The sequence below is a fragment of the Gopherus flavomarginatus genome, chromosome 5, assembly GCF_025201925.1.
Source record: "Gopherus flavomarginatus isolate rGopFla2 chromosome 5, rGopFla2.mat.asm, whole genome shotgun sequence".
NCBI classification, from domain to species: Eukaryota; Metazoa; Chordata; order Testudines; family Testudinidae; genus Gopherus; species Gopherus flavomarginatus.
In genome coordinates, this window is record NC_066621.1 from 24,213,529 (window position 1) to 24,230,807 (window position 17,279).

Sequence of the window (17,279 nt, forward strand, 5' to 3'; positions counted from 1 at the left end):
AGCGTGGGGGAGACAGAGAGAGTGGATTTTTGAAGCAGACACCGTGTCAGCTCCCTGCCTTGCAAATTCCGACCCCTTCCCCCACCCCTCTCTCATTCACTCTTAAATGCAAATAGCCTTCAGACCAGATAAGCAGCCGCTCTCAGGGACTCCCTCCCACCCCCACCCCACCCCCCCACCTGCTGTTTCTCTCCTCAAGCAAACATAAGCTGTGGACATTCCCTGCCTGCCTCTGCTGGAGCAAACAATTACTGTGTGTGTTTTTTAGATAAGCAGCTCCGGGAGCCCCGAGTTCACAACAAAACAAAGAGTTCTTTAGTTAAAAGCATTATGGGAAAATTCCGGAGGTCAGTTACAGCGTAGTAAGATTAATCACTGTTTACACTGGCACTCCAGCGCTGCACCACCAGCGCTGTTCTCTTTATTCCTCTCGTCGAAGTGGAGTACAACCAGCGCTGTAGCCAGGGAGATACAGCGCTGTATGTGCCTTGCCAGTGTGGACGGGGAGTGAGTTACAGTACTGTAAAGCCACCACCAGCGCTGTAACTCTCCAGCGTAGCCAAGCCCTCAGTAACACAAGGGATCCTGCACTGATTGGATGCGACTCCAGAGGTGGAGGAAACAGCACAGGCTTCTAGGGGCAGTGTCATGTACAGGGACCTGGGATACACTGGTGTAATTCCACTGAAACCAGCTTCAATCCAGATTCATACCAGTGTCTCCAAAATCAGCCTGATGTCCTTTGACCTGACGCCAAACTCCCCAGCTCCTAACCTGGCAGTTTGCCCTGTCACTGATGACAGTTGCTTACAAATCATTTCTTCGCACAGCTGACTCTGCCACGCCACCCTTGTCTGCACCCAGCATGATTTTACTCCCCTTTCCCACTATTCAGTCCAATCCACCACATAGGTGCCGACTCCATGGGTGCTCCAGGGCTGGAGCACACACAGGGAAAAATTAGTGGGTGCTCTGCACCCACCGGCAGCTAAGCTCCCCTCACCCTCTGCCCCACCTCCTTCTGCTCCCCTGAGCATGCCACATCCCTACTCCTGCCCCTGCCTCCCAGCATTTCCCACCCAGCCAACGCCAAACAGCTGGGGGGATGGGGCAGGGGGAGGAGCAGAAACTTGGCACACTCAGGGAGGAGGTGGGGCCAGGGCAGGGATTTGGGGAAGGGGTTGGAATGGGGGCAGGAAGAGGTGGTGCAGGGGTGGGACTCATGGAAGGGGTGGAGTGGGGTGGGGCTGAGGGGGCGGGGTCAAGCACCCACGGGAAAGAAGGGAAGTCGGTGCCTATGATCCACCACGCCCCAACCGTGGGCCCCCTGCCACATCTGCTTTCTCCCCGCAGCTCTCACACTTCTGGGTGTCTCTGGAAAATCCAAGGCACACACCCATTTCCTCTACTATAGAGGTGTCCTCTTCTCCTCCAGCTCTGCACCCTGCTTTACTGCGAGAATTCACTTCTCTCTCCTGGTTGCCTGTTAGGGCCGAGGCCCCCAAAGCACGCTTGGGAGCAGAGCGAGCTGTTCTAGGTGGCACTAGACATCTAGCACTGGCGGACATGAAAGGATGCCCGGCACCTCTGGAAATCAGGCCCAAGGGGGTTCAAGCTGGGCTTCCAAAATCAGCAGCCGCTTTGAAAGCAGGGCTGGGAGCCTGTGGCTCTAGAGAGCCAATGCACTGCAGTCTGGAGGCTGCAGAGACAGGTTGCAATAGCAGATTTGGGAAGTGTGAATGCCACATACACTGGCATTAATGGCGGTTAGTGCTGATAGATCCTCGCAGTAGGACCGGCGCTGAGCGTTTTATGGAGTACTACACCCGTTATGCACTGGGCAGCACCCATCTCACTGCACCTTCCAGCCACCTGGGAGAACCGGCCATAGGGGTCAGGCTGGACGGCTAGGATATGGAACATACGACCATCACTAACTCTCCCACAGAGGGTACAGAATGGATTGAACTGCTGGCTCGATCTCCACTGGCACGAAGAGGCCAGCTTGTTCCAAGGGGTGGTTCCCTAACCTGTCGTTCCCACACAGCACAACCTTGCGCTTCAACTCAACCAGAGCTCCTTGTCCACCCTGACCTGTGACCCTCATGTATTACTGCCCCAGGCAGCCGGAGACATGAAGTGCGTTAGCATAGACTGCACTGAGCAAAGCCTACAAAGCTCCAGCTGGCCAGACACATGCACGCAGAGCCGGCTGCTCCAGCATCGCCTCCTCATAGACCAGCTCCTAGGGCTGGAGAGACAGGCCTGCTGGAGGTCAGCAGCAACTGAGCAGAGATTACTGAGTCAACACAAACCTCTGTTCCAGAATCAGGGATGAAACTTTTAATGGTGACCGTTTTCCCCGGAGCTGGGAAGGGGGATTCGCGGAGGCCCTGCATGAAGGGGTAAATGACGGCCATGGAGATCTGCCGCCTCTTCTCCACTTCATCGAGGATCTACAGGAAGGAGAGACCTGTCAGCCACAGCAAGGCAATGAATTCCCTGATTACCCCCCTCCCTCCAGCACCACAGCAGTGACTCAGTTGCTTCCTCACCGAGGAACAGCAGCCAGCACCAGCGTCAGCACCACAGTCCTCACCCTCCTCACCCTTGGACAGGTGGCCTTCAGTGCCATGGCATCACTGCTTGCTCTCCCAGGCAGATGTCCTTCCCTGCACCGAGTTGCAGATCAGGCAGAACAAGACAGGGATCTGCACGAGCCCTGGGCCAGGCATGCAAGCTGGGTTAGTGTTTTGCCTGTGAGAACTGGCGTTCCTACCTTGGAGAACAATCCGAAGCAGCCCAAGCAGCTGATGATGCAGAAGACCTCTGGGAAACGAGGGCCCCGGCCAACAGGCTGAAAGAAGGATCAGCACCCAAAGGGTTAACTGCATGCTACAATCTCTTATCCCTTCTATCAGGCGCACAGAGATAGCCCCCATGCCACCACAATAATTATGGGGACTGCCACTAAGGGTGGGGCCATGGCCTGTCCGAGGAATGCAAAGTCAGACCTCAGCAAAGATAGGAGCCCTCCATGGCTTGGCCTTGCTGCATCCCAGAGACCTGGTTAATGATACCAGCTCAGCTGGTCCTCACCAGCTACTTAACAAAATACAAGTCAGGAAACTTGCAGAACAAGCTGAAAAAGCAAGGGAGGGAGGGGAGACTGGTACCAGCCCTGTTCCTCTCCAAACTCAGCTGCAGGAGATGCCGCACCCCAGAAGCAGACGCATGTACACAGTCTCTGAGGCAAAGGGAAGGTGCCTAGGACCCCCGCTGGCCAACAGACCTCCAGAAAAAGACTCTGCAGACCAACTAGAGGAATAATTGAGGCTGCTGCCCAGCACACTGCTGGAATCCCAGGGCATGGGGTGGAGGTGTGGCAAGTCTGTGTGGGGGGCACAGGGTAACAGTAGAGATGATGGAACAGAGTATGTGTCAGGAAGGGAAGTGAGGAATTAAACTGATGGCTAGCTAAGCACGGCAGGTTTGGGAGAGATGGGTTCACAGGCTCATGGGGTTGGGGAGGAGGGATAAAGCTGCAATCAGGAGACACTGAGGCAGAGTCTGTGCTGAGCTGCCACCCTCCATCCACACCACCTCTGGAGAGCGTCACTTACACACACACCCCAACATCTACCTCCCCAGCCCCGAGGGCAGGCAGGCAGCGGTGCGGCTCAGGAGGGATTCAGACTCCCTTCCTAGGGTGGAATTTGGGACCAGGGCGGAGTCTGGTTCAGGAATTGCTGTGCAGAGACGAAGGATGCGTCGCTTGGCAAAGACCTCGGCTTGTTTGGGGGAAGTGCTAGCACAGACTTGTCTGAACTCAATGCACACAGAGGCTTTGGCATGCCAAGACAGTGAGGCCTGTCAGGCAGCTAAGCGGGCTTGTCTCCCCGGCTGACACGTTATGTATTCCCTGCTGGGGACATCTTTAGGGTTATTTCAAGAGAACCAAATAGGCAATGATTTCAGCGCAGCACAATTCCCAGCACACACCGATCTCTGCTATCACATCATGTCGGGCCTTGAATAGAACGAACAGCAAACAGGGCCTTGGTGCTGGGTAGAGGCAGGACCTCAATTCCTGGCCTGCAGGATTGTGCTTCAGCATCTAAGCACCAAATTAAAATAAGATGGTGTGCTCCTAGCCTTTAAGGGCTTGAAGAAAAGCTTGAAAACGAACTAAGTGTCACCGAAACTCTGCAGCTTTCCTGAGCCTGCAGACAACCGAAGGCACTACTAGCCTCCCACTCTCTGCCAGTCGCACCAATAGTTGAGCCTCCTGAGGGCTGTAACAAACTGGGCTAATTCTGGTTGTGGGGCTCGGTGGTGTGTGGTGGCTTGTGAAATACAGGAGATCAGACTAGATTGACCTGAGGGTCCCTTCTGGCCTAGAACGCTATGGGCAGGTCTACACTTAAAATGCTGCATTGGCGCAGCTGCGCTGCTGTAGCGCGTCTGGTAAAGACGCTCAAATCCGACAGGAGAGAGTTCTCTCGTCGACTGAATTATTCCACCTCTGTGAGAGGCTGTCCAGCTGGCATAGCGCTTTCTACACTGGTGCTTAGGTCGGTGTAACTTACGTCGCTCAGGGGTGTGGATTACTCTCAATGAATACTGCATGCAGGTGTGCATGCATCTCAAAAAAATACTGCATGCATTTCAAAAAAGATATATTGGAATTGAAAAAGGTTCAGAAAACAGCTTCCGTATGAGGAGAAATTAATAAAATTGGGACTTTTCAGCTTGGAAAAGAGGAGACTAAGGGGGATATGACAGAGATCTATAAAATCGTAACTGGTGTGGAGAAAGTAAATAAGGAAGTGTTATTTACTCCTTCTCATAACACAAGACCTAGGGGTCATCAAATGAAATTAATAGGGAGCAGGTTTAAAACAAAAACAAAAAGAGGTATTTGTTCACACAGCCTGTGGAACTCCTTGCCAGAGGATGTTGTGAAGGCCAAGACCATAGTAGGGTTCAAAAAAGAGCTAGATAAGTTCATGGAGGATAGGTCCATCCATGGCTATTAACCAGGATGGAGTCCCTAGCCATTGTTTGCCAGAAGCTGGGAATGGCCAACAGGGGATGGATCACTTGATGATGACCTGTTCTGTTCATTCCCCCTGGGGCACCTGGCATTGGCCACCGCTGGAAGACGGGACACTGGGCTAGACTGACCTTTGGTCTGAACCAGTGTGGTCGTTCTTATGTTCTAAACCTTCCAGATAAATCAAGCTGATCTGAAAGTGCCACCAAATTTCAACCAGAGGCTGAAGAATCTTGTGATCTCCACACAGAATTTAGGTGACTCTTGCCTGGGACAACACAGGGCCTTGACTATAGGTGACCAACACCACGATACACAGTTCAGAGGCCCTGGTAAGTCTTCCACCACAGTCGAACTGGGCTGGAGTCAAACCAGCACCCGAGAGGTAACCATCCATATCTCATTGTCCTGCCTCTGAGCCAGTCAGGCCCTCAAAGGTGGCCACGAAAGAGTGCAGCAGTTTCATCATACTAGATGTGAGTACCAAGGTCCCACCAGCCCTCTTCTTTCTCCTGCCTCTGCACATTTCCCCCACCCTCATCCTGCACCTGTCACTGGTTACCCTTCACCACACACACACACACCCATCCCCGATCACCTCTCTGTCTGGTGTCAGGCCGTGCCTGCAGCTACAGCAGGGCTGGGCACAAGGATTTCCCCTGAGAGCTAACTGCAGAGTGAGTCTCCTGTAAGCGGTTCCCTGAGGCTAGCCCAGCTCGGCTTGCTCTCCTGACACTGCCCAGGGCGGTGGTGATGCACTGCAGCCAAGCTGGCTGCTCAGGGCGCTAAGGGCCGGCATGAGACTAGATTATTTAAAGCGAGGGATACTCACCAGCAGCCGCCGGCAGTAGCCAATCTTTCTGCTGCCGTCAACGTTGGTCAGGACAAACGAAAAGGTTTCACTGAAAGACAAGGAGAGACGTGTTTCCACTACTCTGCTAAAGGTCGAGATGCGAGAGCTGCAGGAGCTTAGCTGGGAGCCACTGAGCGACGGGGCAAAAGAGGGCGGGGAGAGCCTCACCAGCACTGCCCAAGATGGCAGCCTAGCCCCCGACCCTGCCAGTGACTGACCCTCCCAACAGCTGGATCCTCCACTTAATTACCAGTCAGGTCCATTGACTTAGACTGTCAGCACCCTGGGGCAGGCACAATGGGGGCCTGGCCCGTGATTGGGGCTTTGAAGTGCTATGGGCTGGCAGTGTGGTTAGTGGACAGAGCCTCGTATGGGGACTCAGAAGAGCTGGGTTCTATTCCCAGCTCTGCCACCAGCCTGCTGGGTGACCTTGGGCAAGTCATGACCCTGCTCTGGACCTCAGTTTCCCCATCTGTAAAATGGAGATAATGACACCGACCTGCTTTGCAAAGCGCTTGGAGATCTCCTGATAAGAGCTAGGCATAATTCTTATCACAATAAATAACAACTATCAAGAGGAACAAATAAACAGACCACTAAACTTCTAGAGGAGAGACGCTCAGCCGTGAGTAACAAGCAGCGTGGGATGATGAAGCACTAACCCTGGCCAGATAAACTGCAATGGCTAAGAGCCAATAATGTGAAACCTCGGCCAGGAGTGGTTTGATTTTGCAGAAGCCAGGCAGGGAAATTCTCCCTATTCAAGCAGCTCACTGGATTCCTGTGACATCCAGGCAGTAGGAAGGAGCACGAGGACACGCCTTCCCTTCCTCGCTCCCTGCCCACGGGCCCCTGCCTGGTCCCTTAGCCCATATTAATCAGGGAGTGTCATAAACAGATAGTTAAGGGTTAACAGAACAGAAGTACTTCATGTCTCTTTTGCCTGTAAAGGGTTAACAAGTTCAGTGAGCCTGGCTGTCACCTGACCAGAGGACCAATCAGGGGACAGGATACTTTCAAATCTTGAGGGAGGGAAGTTTTTGTGTGTGCTGTTAGTGTTTGGTTGTTCTCTCTGGGTTCTGAGAGTGACCAGACGTGCAACCAGGTTTCTCTCCAATCTCTCTTATATATTCAAAATAGTAAGTACTAGGTAGCTAAGGCGAGTTAGGCTTATGTTTGTTTTCTTTATTTGCAAATGTGTATTTGGCTGGAAGGAGTTCAAATTTGTATTTTGCTGAAAGGATTTAATTTGTACTTGTATACTTGGGCTGGGAGGGTATTCCCAGTGTCTATAGCTGAAAGACCCTGTAACATATTCCATCTTAAATTTACAAAGATAATTTTTACTGTTTTTCTTTCTTTAATTAAAAGCTTTTCTTGTTTAAGAAACTGATTGTTTTTTTTATTCTGGTGAGACCCCAGGGGACTGGGTCTGGATTCACCAGGGAATTGGTGAGGGGAAAGGAAGGTTAATTTTCTCTCTGTTAGGATTACTTTCTCTCTCAGGGAGAGTCTGGGTGGGGGAGAGAGAAGGAGGGGGGAAGGTGGATTTTCCTCTCTGTTTTAAGATTCAAGGAGTTTGAATCACAGTAATCTTTCGGGGTAACCCAGGGAGGGAAGCCTGGGAGAGTCAACGGTGAGGGAAAGGGTTTACTTTCCTTGTGTTAAGATCCAGAGGGTCTGGGTCTTGGGGGTCCCCGGGCCAGGTTTTTGGGGGGACCAGAGTGTACCAGGCACTGGAATTCCTGGTTGGTGGCAGCGCTACAAGTACTAAGCTGGTTACTGAGCTTAGAGGAATTCATGCTGGTACCCCATCTTTTGGACGCTAAGGTTCAGAGTGGGGAATTATACCATAACAGGGAGTCACCTGGTGTATTCCGTGAGCGGGGCCCAGTGATTGCCATCGGGGAAGCAGAAGAGGGGGATGGCTTGCAGCAGCCTCTCTTCCTCCTCCTTCTGACCCCGCAGTAAGTTCTCGCGCTGAAATGAAAATGATACAAGTAAAATCACAATAAAAGAGGATCCAGCTTCGGCCACTGCACAAGAGAAACAAGTCTGGACTCTCTAGCTGGGCTCTGTGTGGGTCAGGGCTGTGGTGCATCGGGAGAGCAGAGCAGGGCCCCAGGACTGGAAGAGCAGGTCATTACCCAGTCCGTTGTCCAACAGTTGACTGGTTCCTGATCTCCCTAGACTTCCTCCAGGGTGGACAGGAGGATTCCCCAGTCTAGCATGCCCACCGCTCCCTGGGGGGAGCATAGGCTTTGAGCAAGAAGGGCAGCATAGCTGTTGGGAGCAACAAGACCAGACTCAAGACTCAGCTGTATTGATGCAGCCCAAAATGAAGCTTTTCAAGCTGAAAAGGAGGCACCATGACCATGAACAGAGGTGCATTCTGGAGTTGGGCTGACCCTCCCAAGGGAAGGCAAGAGCCAATCTCCCCTCAGAAGCACGATTTTCAACCTTTCTCCTCCTTTCGCCAAAAAGGGATCAATTTCCTGAAATTTCACATGCTACATCTCGCCCCCAGGGAGGATTCTGCTAGGTGATGTGGGGTGGGTGGGACAGAAGAAAAGAGTTTGCGGCTCTGATTGAGAGAGCCTGTGCTCAGCCTCCTTTGCACTTCCCATATTCTGGCCCCTCAGGGATTCAGTTTGTCCCCCCAGATTAAGTTAAAATGGCCTCAGGCTGCTGTAATCTATGCTCAGGCTGCCCAGAGCCCTGATGATTTAGAGGTGACTTCTAATAAATACGTGCACATTCTGTAACCAGGACAGGGCTCCTCACCTTTGGGAACTGGTAGATTATCTTGGGTTCATAATCACTCCCTGATTTCTTCTTTAGGGAGACCACAACGAGGTATTCGAAGAAGAACTGTCCTGGTGAGTAGCAGAAGGGGCTTCGCTCTCCCGGCCTCCTTGCAGATTCAGATTTGCTTTCATCATGGGATGCGTCCTGATTTACATCTGTAACCCAAAAGTTATGGTGCATGGTGATGTGGCAGACAGTGGGGTTGCTTTTTGTAGTGAACCAGAATGCAGTTGGCTCAGAGAGCAGGGGGTAATGCACCAGGACCTGCACCGGAAATGGAGAAGAGAGGCAACCAAACAAGGAAACAGACTGTGGGCTTGTCTATACTGGGGTGTTAATTCAGATTAAGGCAGTGTGCAAATGTAAACCAGGAATAGCTATTATGCTTAACTCCCTGTATGCAGGATCTTACTCTGGAATAGAAGAATTTTATTCAAAATGAGCTTAATCCACTTCCAAACTGGATTAAGCTAATTCCAAATAAGAACATCCAGAGGCCCCTTTGCACCCGTAAGACACTGTGTTCGCACAGGAAGCAGCTTTCATCCTAATGCAACGTACACCAACTTCTATAATGTATTCATCCCATGATGCACTTGGCCACCTCCGTTATCATTTTGGATGGTGCCATTAACTTTCAAGTTCAATTGCCTGCTGCACAGGTGACAGGAGAAAAGAGAAGTCCCCTGTTCAGACATGAAAGGAACAGACAAGGGCTGCTGCTGCTGCAAAAAGAGCTAATACCAACAGGGGAGAACAGGAAGGGCTTTTACAAATTTGCCAAGGGAAAAAGGAAATCCTAGCAGGTGTGAAAATTGCCCTGCAGTTTCCGGAGAGAAGGAAGTTAAAAACAGTTGCAGTATCGAGCCATGTGGGTTATTTCTTAAGGTTACATGAGTCACTCTCACATTGTAACCTAGAAACTTGGGCTCTCCAGGTCACTCAGTCGCTGCTTGTTTAACTTCTACACTTTGCCCTGAAGGAGTACAGAGCAGGCTGACTGAGCCAGGCACCAACACAGCAGAGCCAGTAGGTACGAAGTCCATCAGAGACCCCGCCCATCAGCAAAGGCAGTATTTTAAAGCCACAAATGTGCAGGGTGTCCCCCCGTGAGGAAGCCAGATGTCACTTATCTGGAGCGTGGGAGTTTTGTATTAACGCTGTTTTCTCCATTCAGTGTCACGAAGAACAGCCTTTGCTATTGCAAAACAGAAAGCCTGGAATAGCCAATGGTCTCCCATCCCGGTACTAACCCAGCCCAGACCTGCCTAGCACTTTATACCAAGCCCAGCCAGGCCCCTTCAGACCCGCAAGACAATGTGTGCGCACACAAAGCAGGTGTCCTTTCAATGCAATGAGCACCAACTCCTTTAACCTCTTCATCCCAGGATGTACGTGGCTGTTATCATTTGGATTGTGCCATTAACTTTCGAGTTTTATTGCCCGCAGAGCAGGTGATAAGCGGCTACAATAGAGGGTTATCAGAGTGGGGCAGGGTTGCTCATCCCGAGTACAAGGCTCAACAGAACAGAAATAATAGCCACAAGTTACATCATGCAGGGGTGGAGGTATGCAGAGGATCAGCAAAGCACATGGGGCAAATGCACTTTAGGGCACCAAGAAATCATGAAATGATGGGGCCGTATTTACTGCAGTGTATCTGTTCTGCACTGCACACTCTGGGAGGAATTGTCATTCCAGACCATGTACTAGGCTGCTTTGCTCCTCTGGCACAGAGTGCCCCTAAAGCTGGTATAGCCAGACCTGGGAGGGGGAAACATCCGGGAGCATACAGCAGGTGCAACAGCTCCTACATCACCCCCCTGCCCTGTGGTTGGCATAAGGAGAGGGGGCTCCCCTACACTCTGGCTACTGGAAGTTAATGTAAGTCTGGTGCACAGCTGACCCATGATCTCAAGGATAAAACTTCCCACAGCCTCCATTGGCCTGGAGCGGCAAACCGCAGCCAGTGGGAGCTGTGATCTGCCGAACCTGCAGACGCTGCAGGTAAACAAACCATCCCAGCCTGCCAGCAGCTTTCCCTGGCAGGCCATGGGCCAAAGGTTGTGGATCCCTGCAATAACCTATAACAACAAACCTTAAGGGAAAGTAACATTTTATGAACTTTCATATACCTTTTACAACTGAGATTGCAACTAGGGTAAATTGGTAGGCCCAATTATCACAACAGGCATTAACGAGTGTGACATTTCTAGATCTACTCGCCCATTCTTGTGTCTTCTTGGAATCCTCAGCTTTGTCTTCAATGACCTGAGAACGTTCTTGGGGGAACGAGGGGAACGACTGCTAGAGATGAGTAATAGTGCACAGTTGGGAGGTGTACTCCCTCCAGGGGCCACATCTCAGCTGAGTTACAACCTCCATGGCCAGCGTCTATACCCATCATGCAGCATATGAACAACAGCTCTGCCAGTACGCCAGGGTCCCGTGTTGTCTCATATCCTGCTAGTGTAGGACTGCCAGTTCTGATCCAAGCTGACATCAGTAGAGTTGGGCAGATGGGAGCCTTGGATGCAGCCAGTATAGTGACACCCAGGCCTGACGTCTGCCCCTTTCACAGCACTCTGACAGCAAGGGATGAATATGAGGCAGGTTTAGAGAAGAGCCTCTCTGCCCTGCGTTCTCGCTGGTAGCATCCATCTTATTTTAAGCAAGCATCACATCCCTACTTGTACAAAGCAGCTTTAGGGCAACCTTGGACTCCAAATGTGAGGCCATCATTCCAAAGACGCATTGTTCCCCCAGCTCTGGCCCAGATGAAGTAGAGGTGGAATCTTTTGATCTAATGGAGGCTCTCTTCCTCTCTGACCAGCTATAGGTGCGAGGACTGGGTGCATGGTGAGTCACCCTGAAGCCCTTTCTCCTCTGCCCAGAGCACAAGGTCTTGGCTGCCACCCTCTCCCTCTGCCCAAGCTTTGGGGATGGGCTCTCAGAAGGGTGAGGGGTGTCTAATGGGTCAGTTACAACCACCTTCCTCTTCTCCAGTGAGAGGGGGCCCAAAGGTGCAGTGCCATCCTTGTAGCCTGGCATCAGTCTTCTACTGCTCACACGCTGGGCACGCACTCCAAAGAGGGCCGTGTGCATTCCTTATTGGGCGCTTTGACCTGATATTGTCAGTAACACACTGGGGCCTGTTCCAAACACCACATTAGCCCAGTCCCCCAATTGTCCCAGGCACAGCCAGGGCCTCCGCGCAGGGAAGTCCAGCATCAGCAGCAAGTCAGCTTTGAAACAAGTTTCTCCCTCCCTTCCCTCCTTCTTCCCTTCTCACCCTGCCCACTCTTGTTCCTTGTGATCTTGACTTGGTCCCTGGGATCCTCCCAGAGCCCCGCTGTTTGGCTGCCTTTATTACCTATCTCCTCTTGTCCTGTGCTGCACGTGCCCATTGCGAACGTCCCCTCCGCTCTGTTCTCCGACCGCTGCACCTGCATTCTCCGGCGTACACGGCACCGACACGGAGCAGATTGCGTGGGGGAAGGGAGAGGACCTCTTCGGGCAACAGCCTCATCCCTTTACTTCTTTAGTTCCAGGCAGTGAAAGATGCTGAGAACAGGCAGCCTTTCCTTATCCTCAAAACAGGTGCAACTCAGGCAGCAGCCCCACAACTATCCCCCTCCAACCCCCCAATGCCTCCTGCCAGCTGCGACTAGGGGTAGGAGGATCCCCTCCAAAAAGAGAGGGGAGATCTGTTTCCAAATTGACATCACCTGCTCTGAGGTTTTGCACCATGGTCTTCCCAAACCCATTCAATGCAAAGGGAAGCTCACTCGGGAGACAAATCCTCACACAGGGAAGCTGACACACGAGAGGAAAAAATCAAACCAGTGTGACGGATGAGCAGACGCACAGGGGAAGCAGAATGTCCCTGCATTGGCCCTGCAGTGCAAATATCAAACCTGTTTGCCTTAGGCAGTGGGCTAGACGGGTACCAGCAGCACCAGGAGTAATACACTCGCACCCCAGTGCTGTAGGACAGGCCTGCACACCCGCTAGGTGAGCGTGGAAGGCACAGCTGCTGAGCGACTTTACCACGGAGCAGAACTGCAATTATGCTGCTGCTCCATCCTCGGAAAGAAGCAGCAGGGACACGCCTGCTAGGCACCTAGACGATGCGTGTCCTTTACGGGAAGAGAATAGATTTGCTGGGTGCAAGGTGGAGCCAGGCTCCTCCTGGATGGTACCGATGTTCCTCTCAGAGTACTGATGGAAGCTGGGACAGCAGCCTGGTCAGGCATAACTGCGAGCACTGGAAGTGGAGGAAAATTTCCATGCCAGTGTACAGCAGCTGTGGGAGGGAGCTGCCATGGTCAAAAGGTTGCACTTCCTATTGGAGTGCACCTTCCCTGTGGTAAGGTCACCCTCAGCCAAGCAGCAGGCTGCAGCTAAAAGTAGGTTCTGGTTTCTACCCTACTGACCGAATTCAAGTATTATCCTCTGATTTCCAGTAATATAGCTGCCACCTGGGAAGAGACAGCCTGATTAGGCCCCACCCAGCCCATGTCCGAGGAGCCAATGCAGGAATGCTTATGGCTAAATGTCCTCGCTAACGCTTTGCCTGGTCTAACCTTAAAATACACTCCAGCTACAGCACTTCTAATATTGGCAGGACCAAGACGGCACCTGTCTGAATCTCTCCACCAGCTACCAAGCGACCAAGCACTAATAATTGGTTCCCTTCTGAAATCCCGACACCCCTAACTGGAAATAGCACCAGCTGCACTTTTAGAGCCCATCCGCTTGCAAATGCAGCTGAGATTTTAGGGGGAGAATCATCTTAACGGGTTACAAGTAGCACTGTGTCCACGCAGCAGCTTGGCAGTCATAAAAGCCACCTGATCTTATTCATACCTTCCACGCCAGCTGGGTTTGTGTCAGTGCATGCTGGGAAAATCTGGGCATCTATCCCATAGTGCCTCAGTAGGAGATGAGAGTGCCCAGAGGACTTACACTCTAGGACATCCTACCATACAGAGAGATGGGAGGAAGGAAACTGGGCCAAACTGGTTACACAGGTCAACCAATGGGCCCCGTGCGTGCTGAATAAGAAGTGTGCCATGAACTCCAGCAAGGGACACATGGCTATTGCCATGGTGGTAATCCGGCGGGGTGGTGGGAAAGAAGTGGAGACTGGCAATGGGCACCATTACCAGAGCTAGAGAGACTGGCTACAAATCTATTGCGGGGACCTTGATCTCCAAAGCACTTTCAGAAACACAAACCAATCCACTCAGAAGTAGGGTGACCATATGTCCCCTTTTGGCTGGGACAGTCCCTTTTTTAAACCCTGTCCCGCCAACCTGACTTTGGCAAGAGCAAATGGGACAAATGCCCAGTTTTGCCCCCAAAGTGGGGTGTGACCCTGAGTGGGGCACAGAGAAATGTGCGGGAGGTAATGCCAGCGTGAGGGGAGGGAGGGCGGGCTTGGGTGAGTGGCTCCGGCCAGGCCAGCTCCACATGGGCAGAGGTGGGGGCAGTGGCCCCGAGTTAGTAGGCGGCTTGGGCTTGTCCCACCGGGGCCTGGGAGGTGAGCAGCATGGGCCAGCTGCACATGGACAGGGGGTGGAGGGGGAGGAGCAGCTCAGGCCGGCCCCGCATGGAGGCGGAGTGCGTTCGAGCTAGCCCCATGCTGTGTCCCATTTTCCCTTTTGGGAAATATGGTCACCCTACTCAGAAGCCATGGAACAGGGCTCTGACTCAGGAAGGGAAGGTCTCAGCTTCTGCAACAAACATTTAGTGCTGCTGCTACATCTCCTCGTTCACCCAACATTCTGCCCACGCCCCAGCAAATCCCAGAGGCTGCCCTGCTGGTTTTGGGTCTGAGGTGGCTGGCGAGGGGAGTTCATGCTGATCATGCATCATCCAGAACTGGTCCCCATCAGTTTGTGAAGTGGGGGGCAGGTTTTTCCTTACTGAGGTGGGAGTGGTTCTGATGGATCTCTCCATCAATGATGATATGAAAGCAGGGGAGGGAACAGGCCTGGCTGGTGAAGACTGGGTATGAGGAGGGTGTGTGCGGGGAGACAGGTAGGTGAGTAGTGTGACCATCTCAGGGAGAGGGAACTGGGCTCCAGACTCCATCCCACTAAGGGAAGTCTGTCTGTTTGGCTGGGTGAGCAGGTACTGGGAGCAAACAGCTGCAGCTGATTTCCACCTCTTTCTCCTGGTACAGTGTGGCATGACCCTCAGGGGAGAGGGTGTGGGAGGAAGATGCCCCTGAGGCCCAATCGACACTGAAATTGCCCTGATTTCATTAAACTGGTTTCTGAACTGAGCGAGTTAAGCTCAGTGTAATTTCTCTGCATAGATAAGCCCAGCACACACTCCCATCAGGCTCCCGCCAGCATGGCATGGGGGGGTACAGAAGGGACACTTTCTGCCTTGTCTACATGAGATCAGAACTGGGAATAATTACTAGGCTCACTCCGGCTCAGCAAGGCGGTTCCTGCTGTGATAACATCAGCCCCTTAAGCACAGAATTACCTTAATATTTTACTATTTGCATAAAATGTTCCATTTCTCTTGGCACTTTTTGCGGTGCAGCAGAATTTTGTTTCATGCTCTGTTTGCAACGTGCATACACACAGCTGCCCTAGCGGAGAGGAAATGGGTTTTCTACAGCTCTACCAACACTTGACAAGGATCAAAAAAAAACAAATGCAGCCTACCTCAGAAGAGCCGAAGGGCTTGTCGCTCCAGTGCCCGCAGAGCACTAGAACGATAGGCATGCAGATTCCAGGCAAGGCGGCCCCTGGGGTCCACTACTCCCTGGGCGCCACATGGCAAACACCAGATGAGAAAACCAGATGGGGTGACCGTCAGCTTTGCCTCCACTCCTATCAGTCATGGCATTTGAATTCGGGCAGCACAGAGCCTGAGGTATCTGGGACACTAAAAACACCCTGTAAAATGGTCTCTCTTGTTGCCCGATCCAGAGACCAGTGACTATTTCAAGGTACATTATCTTGCAAGCCATCTCCCAGTTTTCAAATGATGGTCAGAATGTTTTCCCAGTTGATTTTAGGGTCCACCATCTTGAGAACTGATAGAGCCAGGCCACGATAGGGCCAGGAGTTAGGGCTAGGACTTAGGAGACTCACATTCAGTTCAATTCGTCCTGAGTGGCTGTATTGCTCTGTGCCTCAGTTTCCCACCTGTAAATCGAGGAGAGTGGCACAGCCCTATCTCACCGAACAAATACAAGACAGACTGGGCCAGGCTGGGATTCTCTAGTAACTAGGGCATGTAAGAACCACACATTTGAATGCTATACCCTGTTTAATAGCTTGTCCTAGCAGCATTTCCAGGGTGTAAAACTAGAATGTCCATTGCCCCTGCATCCTGGGCAGCCACTTGCACCAGTGCGGAGAGGTGTGAATCGGGGAGGTGGGGCTCTGCAGGGGTGCGAATGACCGCAGCAGCTCAGGCCAGGGAGACTTGGCGAGGGGGGTGGGAGTTCCTGTGAGCTCTCCACCCAAATCGTGCCGGGCTGGGGGCAGCAGGTGCGCGGACAGGCAGGATTCAAAGCGGGTTGGGCAGAGAGAGCCCCCGTAACGCCCCTTCGCAGCGGCACAGTCACAGCGGGAGTGGGCCCGATCCTGCCTTCCGAGCTCTGCCTGGCTCAGGGCCAGAGCTGCACCTGGGCTGCTTTCCCGTGCCGGCCTCGGGAATCTCAGGCTGCTGCCCCCGCAGGAAAGTCCCGGATCCGCCTTCCCGCACAGCTAGGAGTCCCAAGCCAAGCGCCTGGGGGGCACGGAGACCCGGCGGGGGGGGGAGGGCAGCAATGGGGCAGGGAGATCCGGCCGGCGGGGGGAAGAGAGGCACAGTGGGGGGCAGGGAGACCCGGAGGCGGGGGCTGGGGTGGGCAGTAATGGGGCAGGAAAACCCGGCCGGGGGGGAGGGAATGGGACAGGGAGACCCGGCCGGGATGGTGGGGGGAATGGGACAGGGAGACGCTGGTGGGGGGGAGCAGCAATGGGGCAGGGAGACCCGGCGGAGGCCAGGGGCAGCAGTGGCTCCGGAGTGAGGCCAGAGGCAGGACGCGGAGTCCCATCGCCCGCGGTGGGGCTGGGCTCGGGGGGTCCCCCCGCCCCGCTCACCTCTTCGAGCCGATCTGCGCCGCACGCTGTTTCGGAAGAAGCTGACGATCCCAGTCCCGGCCATGCCGGCTCCGCTAGCTCCCCTCGGAGCCGCTGTGACCCTGAGCGCGGCGCCCGGCCGGCAGGTCCCTCTGCAGCCCGGAGCGGGCACCGCGCTTCCGCCTTCGCTCCCGCCGCCGCTTTCGCTTTCGGGAGGGGGGAGCCCTGCACACCTGCGGGGGGGGAGGGGGCTGATGGGAGGGGCCCTGCACACCTGGGGGGGCTGACGGGAGGGGAGCTGCATACCTGGGGAGAGGAGAGCACTGCACACCTGGGGGGCTGACGGGAGGGGAGTTGCACACCTAGGGAGCTGACGGGATGGGGGGGCTGGACACGTGGGAGAGCCCTGATAGGGGGTGAGGAGCTGCATACCTGGGGATGAGGGGAGGGCTCTGAACCAAGTCAT

The 17,279-nt window shown here is 53.4% G+C and overlaps 1 protein-coding gene across 1 annotated transcript in view; it reads right to left on the reverse strand.

Annotated features, from left to right (window-relative positions):
- Positions 1 to 16,974, reverse strand: part of DENND2D (DENN domain containing 2D) — a 30,886-nt gene extending 13,912 nt beyond the window's left edge. The window contains exons 1-6 of the mRNA XM_050956275.1: positions 16,835 to 16,974; positions 8,694 to 8,872; positions 7,777 to 7,889; positions 5,889 to 5,958; positions 2,780 to 2,857; positions 2,316 to 2,456 (exon numbers count right to left, since the gene is read on the reverse strand). Of these exons, the coding sequence (XP_050812232.1) occupies positions 2,316 to 2,456; positions 2,780 to 2,857; positions 5,889 to 5,958; positions 7,777 to 7,889; positions 8,694 to 8,872; positions 16,835 to 16,898 (645 nt within the window). The 5' untranslated portion in view covers positions 16,899 to 16,974. The remainder of the gene's footprint in view (positions 1 to 2,315; positions 2,457 to 2,779; positions 2,858 to 5,888; positions 5,959 to 7,776; positions 7,890 to 8,693; positions 8,873 to 16,834) is intronic.
- Positions 16,975 to 17,279: the final 305 nt, after the last annotated feature.